The sequence below is a fragment of the Diadema setosum genome, chromosome 8 (assembly GCF_964275005.1).
Source record: "Diadema setosum chromosome 8, eeDiaSeto1, whole genome shotgun sequence".
In the NCBI taxonomy this organism is placed as follows: domain Eukaryota; kingdom Metazoa; phylum Echinodermata; class Echinoidea; order Diadematoida; family Diadematidae; genus Diadema; species Diadema setosum.
In genome coordinates this window covers 13,249,659-13,261,733 of record NC_092692.1, presented here as the reverse complement: position 1 = coordinate 13,261,733, position 12,075 = coordinate 13,249,659, and the positions used below count along the sequence as shown (strand labels likewise).

Sequence of the window (12,075 nt, the reverse complement as noted above, 5' to 3'; positions counted from 1 at the left end):
ACGTCATCGCATTTTACACAAATGTGAATCTGTAAAGAAGATTAGCCTGGCACAATATGATTTAATATCATGGCTGATGTGACACACACAAGGAACTTTACGTGTTGGTGGCTATTCACCAGACACAGCAATAACCCTACTGTTGCACAAACTGCGGATATCAAATGTATAAAAGTCCTGCATATTAATGAGACAGCCCTTGCTCCTGCTTCTCCTCTTTCTCTTCCTCCTCCTTCTCTTCTTCTTCTTCTTCTTCTTCTTCTTCTTCATTTTCGACTCACTCAGGGAGAAATGAAATTTGTAATTGCTCATGCCTCAATGCACCTGGGGAAACCAAAGCACTTTGGCAATGCCGTGACATTCAAGTTGTGCATGTTTCTTGACAGTAAGCAGCTGCTGTATAGAAAATTTGGTGCTTTCCTTTGTTGTTACACAGACTGTATGTATGTATTGAGTTTTAGCTAGGGAGCTGAGCAAAGTAAATACAGTCCATCTCGAGTCTCAGAGCTTTGTTGCTCAAAAGGTGCATATCCTCATGTACAATTTCAAATGAGTGTAGTTATGCTCATGGATTGTTGACTTCCTTATACAGAATTCCTTAGATTTACCGGAAATGGTTATCGGTAATTTTTCTTTAGTGCATTTTCTTCAATACACTATAAAATCTTATGCCAGTGATTACAACTGGCTGTCATTTTACACACCAGGGCACACAATGCTCTTTCCTTGTGCTTTCATTCTTGGAAAAATGAAGGCTGGATATTATCAGTTATCTCTGCTCGGATATTAGCGTGGTCAGTTAATACCCTAAAACAATGGAAACCTTTTGATCGCTCGGGTGAATCGATGTTAGCTTTACGTGTTTGTTTTGCCGAGGTGTCGGTCAAACAGTGTCCATGGCTCACTGTACTGCGTATTATTGTGATTGTATTACATTTACCGTTGGGTCAATGACATTTAATTGCATGTCCTTACCTTACAAGTTCAGTTTTATCATTTATTCTTTTCACACCTTTTTTACAGATAAGCTACACTGTATTCCTATGCATAATGTATACATTTGCAAACAACTTTACAGTCCCATATCCACATTGGCATTGGTTTTGATAAAATTCGTAAGTTGGGCAGAGTTTCACTTCTCCCACAAGCTATTAAAACACATACAAATGTTGCAGCATTCTGCGCATTCATGTGATTATGTTGGCAGGGTGACTCAATTGTTTGCTTTTGTTTCATTCAGAATTTATTTTGTTTTCATTATCATTCAATAAAAAGTTATCAGCGTAACAATGGACTGGGCAGAGCACTGGATGATTTAAAGTGTGTGGTCTTTGCTGCTAGTTATCAGGGCATGTTTGCTTTAACAATACAATTTAAAGCTTTATCTAACAGGAGATAACAGGTACCACATACACGTACAGTATAGACCAGGTTTTAGCTGGGGAGCAGACAAGCTCCATGTTTGTGGAAGAGTAGTTGGAGGCTAAAAAAGGCTGACAGGGTTTTACAAGATATTTTCTGTGTGTGATGGCATCATGGAAGACTGTTCAGTGCTACTGTATGGGAAGTTATGATTCTATGTCAGTGATTTGCAAGTTCTTTGTAAAGAATACTTACGGCACGCCATGTGATGTGTTGCTTCCCTTTCCATTGGATTTTCAAATGTGATTTTAGGATTTAGGATACTTCTACAAGTCCAATTTCTTATCTTTAATCAGATAGGAATAGCTGACAAAACTTTGATGATATAAAAGTTGGTATAGTTAAATTGTCTTGAGTTTGATTTAAATATTTACTGTACAGATGTATTTCAATACCTTTTTTTTTTTGTGGGGGGGGGGGGTGGGGTTGTGTGAAACGAAGCAAGGCTGCATGCATCTGTCCATGGACCTCTGTCCGTTGGACTAGTGTTTCATCAGGAATCGTTAATCTCATCAACAGATGACCATTAAATTAGAGGAAAGTCGCCTCTTCCTGAAATCTTGCTCTTTTTGCCCCTCCCCCCCCCTTTTTTTTTGGGGGGGGGGGGGAGTGGGAGGGGGGAATCTCCTCAATCATCCCCTGACCTCCGGACCAGATGTTAGACTCATCCTGGCCGACGCCCAATCAGGGGTGATAGGAACCAGCCAGGCTTCAATTGCCTCGCCTCATTGAGACCCTGTGATGCTCCACTGGCAAAAATTTGCCATCCGTGCAAAGTTTTCCGTGGGCGAAAATTCGCGATGACGATTTTCGAGATGACGAGAGAAAAATTGCCTGTCCCTGCACATGATGATGGCCTTGTTTGCTCCAACATCTTGTCTTTAATTGGGGCCAGATGAGCATTTTCCAGAGGCATGATGAAAGAATATGTTACATACTATGTATTTTTATTTCCCCAGTGGTTCTGAACAGGAACATCAAATTTCTCCTTCCCCTCCCCCCCCCCCCCATATGAAAAGAAGTACACTGCCCTTGCTAATGTTGTTCCCCATATGTCATTCATGGATAAAAGTTGGAGAGAAAGTTTGAAAATGCCTGCCACTTGCTACAGAAGAATACATCTATTTCCTTTCAATAATGTTGGTAAATAAAAATGCAGAAAACAGTTATTAATTTCAAATGATTTACCATCTTTTCTTGCTTGGCGTACAGTGATTAGACACAACATACTTTGAATAAAAGAAAGAAGTTGTAGATATTCATGATAACTAAAATGGCTACCATTCTTTAAAGCAGTTTTTGTTGGTGTCTGTTTTCACACAGGAATTGGAAGAGGAGATTGCCAATGTCAATGCAGATCTGGAGAGTATGGACTATGATGACAGCAGGTGAGCTGAATTGCTTACAATGTCTCCTATTGTATGTTCCTCTCCATCCAGTACCCCATCCCTGTCTTCAATCCCCAACTGTACCCCTTTCCCAACCCCACCCCTTCCCCAACTCTACCCCTTTCCCAACCCCACCCCTCCCCAACTCTATCCCTTCCCTACCCCACACCTTCCCCAACTCTACCTCCTCATCTCAGCCACTACAGATTTTGGGAAAATGTGTGATTTTAATACGATATGATAGAATACTTTTTGTTTCCAATACAAACAAACAATACTAAGAGAGTAACTTTGCCGTCATGACGATGTGACTGAAATGAACAGTTTTGACATACTCTGGGAGGATGAAAACAAACCCACATGAACACCTGCTTTCATTCTGATAAATGAATGTGAATTTTCCTTCAAAGATGATAATCAGCTGCTGAAGTAATTCATGTTAAAAGTAAACAGTAAATCTCTGATCTCTGATAAGTTTGCACTTTCATCTTATATTTGTAACTTGTGATTCTGGTGCTAAATACAAATTGCTTGTTTTGGTGGTACTAGTGTTCAGTTATAATAACTTGCAGCAAAAACAGCAACACCCCCCCCCCCCCAAAAAAAAAAAAAAAAAAAAAGAAAGAAAGAGAAGAAGAAGAAGAAAGGACACTACCCGCGAAGAACATGTGTATCTCACAAATTGCCTCTGTCATCCACCTCTTGATTTGTCCGCAGAACTGATGCAAAGACCAGACAGATGAACACGGGAAGAACCAGGTTCAATATGGATCCCAAAAAGGTATGGCTGGTACAGCTGTGAATATCATACATTGATTGTCATTGACCCAGTCAGTGGTAGAGGGAACCCCATGTCAAGGTCCAGAACTTGGAGTTGTACCCTCTTGTTTGTGGAGAGTACATTTTAGTTTGGTGGACAAATTTGACCTGTGAATCAACTTGTTATGCCTCAGTGCCCCCCCCCCCCCCCCCGACTGCTGGACGCTTTGGCCCGAATTCACGAAGGTGGTACAAATGAAACCATGGTTTAAACCATGGACAAAATCTATGGAGCGCCAAGTGTCGCATGGAATATTTCGTTACGAAATCTGCCATTTCGTCAATGAAATGATTATTTTGTAACGAAATGACAACGTTTGGTAACTAAATGAACACTTCGTCCACGAAATGGTAATTTCGTTAACGAAATGGTAATTTTGTCGACGAAATGACCAATTTCGTAACAAAATATTCCGTGCGACACTTGGCACTCCACAGTTTTTGTCCATGGTTTAAACCATGGTTTCATTTGTACCACCTTCGTGAATTCGGGCCTTTATGTTTTTGGGTTGTTCATCTCTTTGTCTGTGTTCTCAGAGATACGGGAGTTACTCTGAAGGTTTCCAATACATGCAAGGTTTTTATGTTTATAAACCTTGCAAACGTCACACTTTCTGACAGCAAAGTTTCTGTTTAAATATCAACCAGTAATGAATATCATTGACCAGTGGAAGAAATTTTTCATGTGCTGTTTTTGATTTAGCCAGATGTTATTGTGATTGACATCAAATTCAGTCATTCTTGTTTTTTAAAAGCAAGCAAACAAACACCACAACATACACTACGGAGACAGCAGTCAACTGTATTCTGGTTAGGAAAATCAGATTAACTGGCGATAAACACCTGTAATTTGAAGACTTACAATGTTACAAACTATTTAACTAAAACATTTGCTCTGATTGCAGTTAGGTCTCATTTCATTAAAGCTGTTGGAAATTCCTATGAGTATGGCAACTGCAACAGCCAATCAGAAAGCAGCATTCTTGTTGTTACCATGGCGCTTGCCAATGCAGCAAGAGTTGCTATCATTTTGCAACTTTTTTTTTTTATGGAATGGAACCCCAGAATATTAAATTCAGCAGTATGGAATGCCAAAGAGCCAAAAGTCAACATTTTGAAGTATCAGAGAACATATGGCACAGTCAGTTGCTCTACTATCTATTGTCTTTGGGTTCCTGTGTTTTGACTCATTGAAGGATAAACAATAAACAGAGGTGACTTAGGTTAATTTCGATAGCGCTGGGTGTGTTTTCACAAAGTGGTGGGGAAAAAGTCAGAGTCACAAATGCCCTGCTTTGCATCTGGCATTAACCCTTTCACGATCACAATCTCAAAATGCTATTGAGATAGTGCGCAAACCAGTTGCTGGTGGTACGGAGAGTGAAGTGAAAATATTGGTCTAAGTTGCAATGTGACAGACAGGAGTAGAGCTAGGCCATTCAAAGATTCACAAAATGCAATATTTTGGCTGCCTGCCATTTTTTTTGAAAGTCAAATGTCAAGTTTCTGCAGAAAGCAAAACCATATTTCTAGCCATTACATATCATAAGTGATAAGTATTTTAATATTCACATTTGAAGTTGAGCCTTAGGGTTCCTGCTCTCCAGTTTTTCATTGACACTGTTTGGTTGGTGCTACTTGCCCTGGAACAAGAGACATGTTCCAATTCCAAACACTAATGTTCTATTTAAAACCCACTTACCAGCTTGCATGGGGCAACTGAAAGTCATTATTGGGCAAGTAATATGAAAGGGCTTTTGTCTATGAACAGTTTGCACCCTTGCCTGACCCATGTGGGCAAGTCTTTTGTGTTGCTGTGAAATAAATCCAAAACAGTCTTGAACTGCAACGTTGTCCTGCTGACGTCAATTTTACATCACCAGGCTTACACAGGCCACAGGGCAACACTAACTGTTTGTGTAGCTTTCCTGGACATCTACATAATTATGTAGTGAAAAACAGTCGCCCCACTGGACGGCCGAATGAAAGAAGGTAGCAGTAATGGAGAACTGCGCCAAGGCAAGCCAGGAGATGCGCATACAGTATACATACTGTAAAACGAATATTCGCGTGCAGTTTAATTTCGCGAATTTCGCGAGCGCCAAGATTCGTGAAATTAAAATGCACGCGAAATTTCTTATCTACACTATATGCATTGAACGCCAGTGGCAATTCGCGAAAATTTCGTGCCGCGAATATATCATGTTTTACAGTACATAGTTGACTCTGTATGGGCAGTTGCTTATTACCATCACGGTAAAATTATGAGTTCACTGAAACTGTGTTACGTGTGAGTTTGCGGCTTTGCTTTGCAGGCCACAGTGTATGGAGGACTAAACTGCAGCTACTAAGAGCTGTATCAACAAATAAACATGTGGTCAGGGTTAATGTGGTCTCCAGCTCAGGGCACCACCACAAATGTGGACCCCACCAAGGCAAACACCACCCATTTATCAGTGGATCAACATCTATAAAACAAATAATGCACACTGTAGGGTTAGATCCTTCTGTTGGGATATAGTTTGTGATTCAAGATACCAGGCAATGGAATACCCAGTTCTGCATACATCAGCACGATACCCCTGCTTTTGCAGTATCAAATTTTGTTGTATTCATCTTTAAAAAAAATAAATAAAAAATGAACACAACAAGCCAAAAGAGAAATGGAGAGTATTCTGCTAATTGAAGCCACAAAGAAGGTGATATCATTCCCCAGAAGTATTTCACCAAAATCCTTGAAATGGATTGCAAAAATTATTTGATATCCTGTATTTTTTCAGTATTATACATTTATGCAGGTACATACTGCAGGTAGTCTTCCTTCTACCTTTCGGCAATCTATAGATTTATATGTGCTGCATGACCTTCTTCTGGTCAATATGGGAGTATCTCACTGAGCTGCGAATGTTTGCGAGCGTAGCGAATTCTAGGGAATTCCAGGGTTCGTTAACAGTTGTGTTCAAATTTGCAAACAATTGCAATCAAATTCCCAAACAGTTTTCATCGACGTAAACAGTTTTTCTTGTTGCAAAAAAGAAATTTCAACATGTTCAAAATTTCTTTGCGACAATAAATTGTTTACAAAATTGACTACAACTGTTAACAAACCCTAGTGAAACATAAAATTTCCTGGAATTCGCTATGTTCGCAAACATTCGCCGCTCAGTGAGATACCCCCTTATGGAGGCAAGCACTTGGTCATAAAAATGCTTTGCATGGATGAAGAAGTAATGGCAACATCTGAGCTCACTTCCTCTGTCTGTTGAGTGAGTTGCAGGCTTGTAAACTTGGGGTGTCGAAATGGAACACCCCCCCCCCCAATCAAATCAAAATGATATGATAATTTGAAAGCGGCAAGACGGGCTGGGGATGGACAACGATCAAGCTGCAGGCAATTCATGTGTGGGCAGTGGAGGGCACTGCCCATCTGTTTCCTGTGGCCTTGGGTCAGTAAAGTGGTCACTCATCCACTTTTCAAGGAACCCAGTCCATGTTTGGATAATTACTTGGTCAATATTTTGACAGGGATCCTGCATTTGGCCTGTTCGGGTCCCATCCCAACAGTTGAGGCAAGCTCGCAGGTACCCTCCTAAATAACATAATATTTGGTACATGGGCTTACCTGAAATGCAGGTACAATATATTGTGCACAGCTCATCAGTGTACTTTACTACTGTGGTTTACACATATTTCATCCTTAATGGATACTTTATATTAACATCTAAGTAGTTTCTATGCCTCTGTTTTTCTTTTCTCTTTATTTGTTTTGATAGTTTTTTTTTGGGGGGGGGGGGATTAGGGGGAGAAGAGGCAAGGTTTTAGGAAAGAGCCAGAATATATACTCATTTGTTCAATGTTTCTAATTGTTATGCTTATTGTGTGGATCACAGAGCCAAATGAACTCAGTGATTGCCCAAAATGCTGAATTCTTATCAGTGAATTCATTAGAATTAACCATGTTTATAGTAAGGATGTTATGTTGTCCATAAGCAGTAGCTCTTATGAGAATACTTTCATGCTGTGTCAATACAGAGCCAAATTGCTATGACTACTACTACAACTACAACTACAACTACAACTACTTGTATAGCTGTAACATTGGTACATCTTAAACAGGAAGTACTTTTCGGAAAATATGATAGTTTTGACTCCTATTGTTTGACAATGCAAATTCCATGGCATTCTTCTCTATGTTGACAAGGTGAATTTGAGAAAAAAAAAATCTTTTGCCGCACACTGGCCTGCTATTAAAAGAGGATATTACAGAAATACTGGTTTGTGAAATGAATGCAGTTATGTGTCCATTGCTAAAAATGTGAGAGATTTGATCGTCAAAATATTGCTTTAGGGCAATTTTCTTGTCTGCTAAATGACTCTACTAATAGAGACATGTACGTCTCCACTTACCTACTTGTTAGAACACAAGCAATCTTGCCTGCGGTAAAATTCTCCAGTGTGGTTACAGCCTGCCAAAGAAATATGCGATGGAAAATTTCGACGTTTGACCACAGGAATTCTGTGCACATGTAAGGCTTAGCAACGACCTCACTTAAAAAAAAAAAAAAAAAAAGAAGGAAAGGACTGTGTATATGAAATTAACATTTGTTTGCCCTTCGCTTGTGGCCAGGCCTGTGGGGTAGCACAAATATGGCTCAAAATTTGTGAAATGCAAGATCAATTTTTCGTGTTTCTACTACACTTTGGCACAAAATGTTATGTTGCTGTGACGACTGTAGTCATTTACATGTTTATTTTTCTTACAGTGGTCAAAATATTGTCATATTTGCTGTTGTGTATAAAATAGGAGATAATAGTTTTGTTTTATTTGGATTGTAAACATCCGTCAGCCCTCTCTCGATCTTCAAAAATATGATGTGAGATGAAAGGATTGTCAGGCTATTTTTGTCCAAGGTGTGTTTAATTTTGTTTGCCGATTCTGTGTATTGTATTTACAAAACAAATATGCCACTCCTCTGTGACGTAGAATTTGAAGTGAGTGAAAGCGTGGAGCAATGAATTTACAGTTTGTAAACTTTGAGTATCTGCTCCTTTGACACTTGACATGAGGCAGTTGCTGAGGAAATAAATATTTTGATTCATTCATTCAGTTCTTCCATTTTCTGCACCCAAATGCATGCATGTGATTTTAATGGTGTCCCTCAGAGTGCTGAATATTACATTTAGACCAAAGCTTGTGTTACTTCTGCGTAAAGCTGAAAAAAAAAATGGTAAGTTCAGCAAAAAGAACATGTTATTCTGTCGAAAGAGGATGTTATTTTGTTGGAAGAGGATGGTAGTTTTATCATTTGGTGAGAGATATCTGGGATATATTCATCCTCTTTATCATGGAAGTGTATAGGTTGCAATTCATCCTTTACATTGAATAGTATCAACCTGCTGATGGTATAGTACATGTACTCACAAAGGCCTATTCACACATCATTCATCAGAGATACTAAATATGGCATGGGACAAACTGTTGATGAGGGCGTCGCAAGAAAAACAAAAGGGGGCATTGTATTTCTATTCTGGGTATTCATATGTATCCAAGGCAATGTGTTGTTGATGACACATCAGAGAAATTTGCAGATACACCTGACACATTCCTGTGTGAAAGAGCATTCCTTGACACATCATTGTTATTGTTTTTTCCTCCATTTCTGTTCAATTTGGCCGTGTGAAACAAGAATTCAAATGGAATGCTGGTTATTCAGAGTGAAAAGAAAGGTGCATAATTAGTACCAATTGAGAACCCTCTTTATGTAAACTGCATGCTTGACTTGATTGTTACAGCAAGCTGTATTATTGTGGAGTATAATGATTCTCCCAGCCACACACACACACACACACATATCAGTACATGTATACATACCCACACAATTATTGATACACCTGCTTCCAAGACATTCACTGAGGATATGCATGACTGAAGCATAGCGCTACATGACAGCCCCTTCTTTGCTATCCATTCAGTTGTGATACTCCAGCTCTGTGATTCATCACTAACCTCTTTCGCTATCTCCCTCCGCCTCTCTTGCCTTCTTTTCTTTCAATTTCTATCTCGGTAGTCTGATAATTCAGTCTGTACAGATCGTTACCATTGATGTAGTTTAGACTATATTGTCAAAGACTTGCTTGCTCTTTATCGTATTGATATTGTTATTCAGTATTCCACTGTGACATCCTCTAATAGTGTGCCAAACGTTGAGCTGATCACCAGTAATCGAAATTGTATAAACCAACTTGTAGCACCTTTATAGCACTAATTGCTCTCATGTGTATACGGAGTACTAAGGTGCTTATGTGATCATTTGAATATAAAATTTCAGTATTTTGAACATCTAGTGTTCAAGGGGACTGATGTCTGTTTTTATTTTGTCATATATGCAGGGGTCGCACTTAACTTTTTTTTTAACTAGCCAGGCGGACTACCGCTGAATCAATTTTGACACTGAAGCAATATTTTGGCTAGCCAGACGGACTGGTAACTTCAGAATTTTTCGATCTTGAGCTAGTCCGACGTGATTTCGGGTGGCCAATGGCCAGGGGACCATCGCCAATTTCGAACCCTGTATATGTATTGTAGTGTCTGTTTTCTTCTTCTTCTTTTTTTTTTTGGGGGGGGGGGAGTAGGTGGCGGAAGAAGGCAAGTACAGCAGAAAACTTTCATGCATTTTATTCTTACTTGATTGGATAAAAATGCATCGGATTGCACACAGTCCTGTCTGTAAAGATTATCTGTCGCCCGACTTGACTCACTCAGATATGTACAAAAGTTTTCAAAATTCTGTTGTCAACATGAAGATATATAGGCCTATACCACAGACCAAAATCACCACGCTGATAAACTGTTTACTGAAGTCCAGTCTACTCTACTGAAGCATTGTTGTCTATTGAGAAAAACATTGGTGTATTATGTAGGTCTACAGTCACATATTTTTTAGTGCTTTTTTGCAGCATTTAGCTTATGATATCAACAGTGCTTTTTTATGGTCTAATATTCATACAATATCAGAGACTCAGTAGCCTATAGAACTATCACAGTTTAGAGCAGAACTTGTCTAACTGGAAACAATGTTGAGTAATACCATTAATATCATGATGTCTAGATGACTCAGACTAATGCCACTTATCCATGGGGTCAGTGTGCTGTCCAGACAAATTGACTGAATCTCTTTGCTACACAGGCAGCGTCATAAATTTTTTTTTAGTCAAATTACAGAAGTCAGCAGTGGGTAGCTAATCCTGTAGGAAACAGACCAGTAATCTCCCAGGCCAAGTGTGGGGATTTGGTCCAATAAAGAGCCTGTTTTCTATGAAAAATAAAAACAGCCTGGGTGCTCTTCACACTGTCTTATTAAAGAGCAGAAAGAGTGTAAGTGTGAACTGATGCATGGGTACCACACGCAGCTCTTTCCTTTGCTTGCGATTACGTAGTAGATGCACTCACAGTTTGCATAGAGTAGCTAATCCAGTTTCTTAACGACCTGCAATCTCCTGGTCAAGTGTAGGGGCTTTGTCAAATTAAAGTTGACAGAGATGCTTTCTCAGAAAAATAAAAAGGGGCCATCGACACATTGGCCTTTGAGAGAGCGTATGCCGACCGACAGTGCTCTGTGAAAAACTGGAAATGAAATGAAAGGAGTTTCTTTTTTCCGTGTCAACCGGAAATCCTTCTTGAATTTGTCATATGGGTAGTAGGCTAAAGGTTGTGTTGTAAAAAATGGATAGTTCATGAGTAATTCTCATTTTAGTTCCTGCCAGGAAGTGTGAGCATACAAAGTCTGTGAACGTCCCCATTTCAAAGACAGAGTGAGGTGATAGGCAAAGATTCAAGAAGCGACGTGGATATTCAACAAAAGACGTTCAAAGCCATCACGTAATGTGCGCGTTGTCATTCCATACATTGTTGTCCCAAATTTAAAAATGCTTTTTATTCATCAAAAAACCCGTCTAGCACTCAGAGCAGAGTAATTCGGGGCTAGACAAAGGCGAGGTAGACAAAAGCGGGGAAACATGATCCCCTGCAGTGGGGCAGCATGTCTGCCACTCGGAGTGCAGAGCGGCCCAGCGGAGGAACTCCCCCTACCCAATTCCGCTCTTGTGATTGTGTGCTTAAACTTGGGCTGACGTGAAGACGACTTTTTAGCCTCAGGTGATGTGCTAATGGGGCCTGGCCTCTCTCTCTCCTCTTTTCATATTACCAGCAACCACACGACTCATTTGGATAATGTGAAAATATTGAAGCCTCTTGTAAAGATCCCTGTCAGTTGATTTTAAGGGAGTTGGGTGGTGGGGGTGGGGAGGGGGGGGGGGAGGGGGGAGGGAGGAGGGGGAAGGGATTTTCAAGAAAGGGATCGGAGGATTGACAAAGGGTTTTGTCGCACCGCGCTCTTGAACCTTAAACTGACATGGGAAACATGCTATTGTGCTCTGTAATATCTTG

The 12,075-nt window shown here is 39.9% G+C and overlaps 1 protein-coding gene across 1 annotated transcript in view; it reads left to right on the top strand.

Annotated features, from left to right (window-relative positions):
- Window positions 1-12,075, top strand: part of LOC140232278 (cytohesin-1-like) — a 72,359-nt gene that overhangs the window by 15,940 nt on the left and 44,344 nt on the right. The window contains exons 3-4 of the mRNA XM_072312409.1: window positions 2,746-2,810; window positions 3,528-3,591. Coding sequence (XP_072168510.1) covers window positions 2,746-2,810; window positions 3,528-3,591 — 129 coding nt within the window. The remainder of the gene's footprint in view (window positions 1-2,745; window positions 2,811-3,527; window positions 3,592-12,075) is intronic.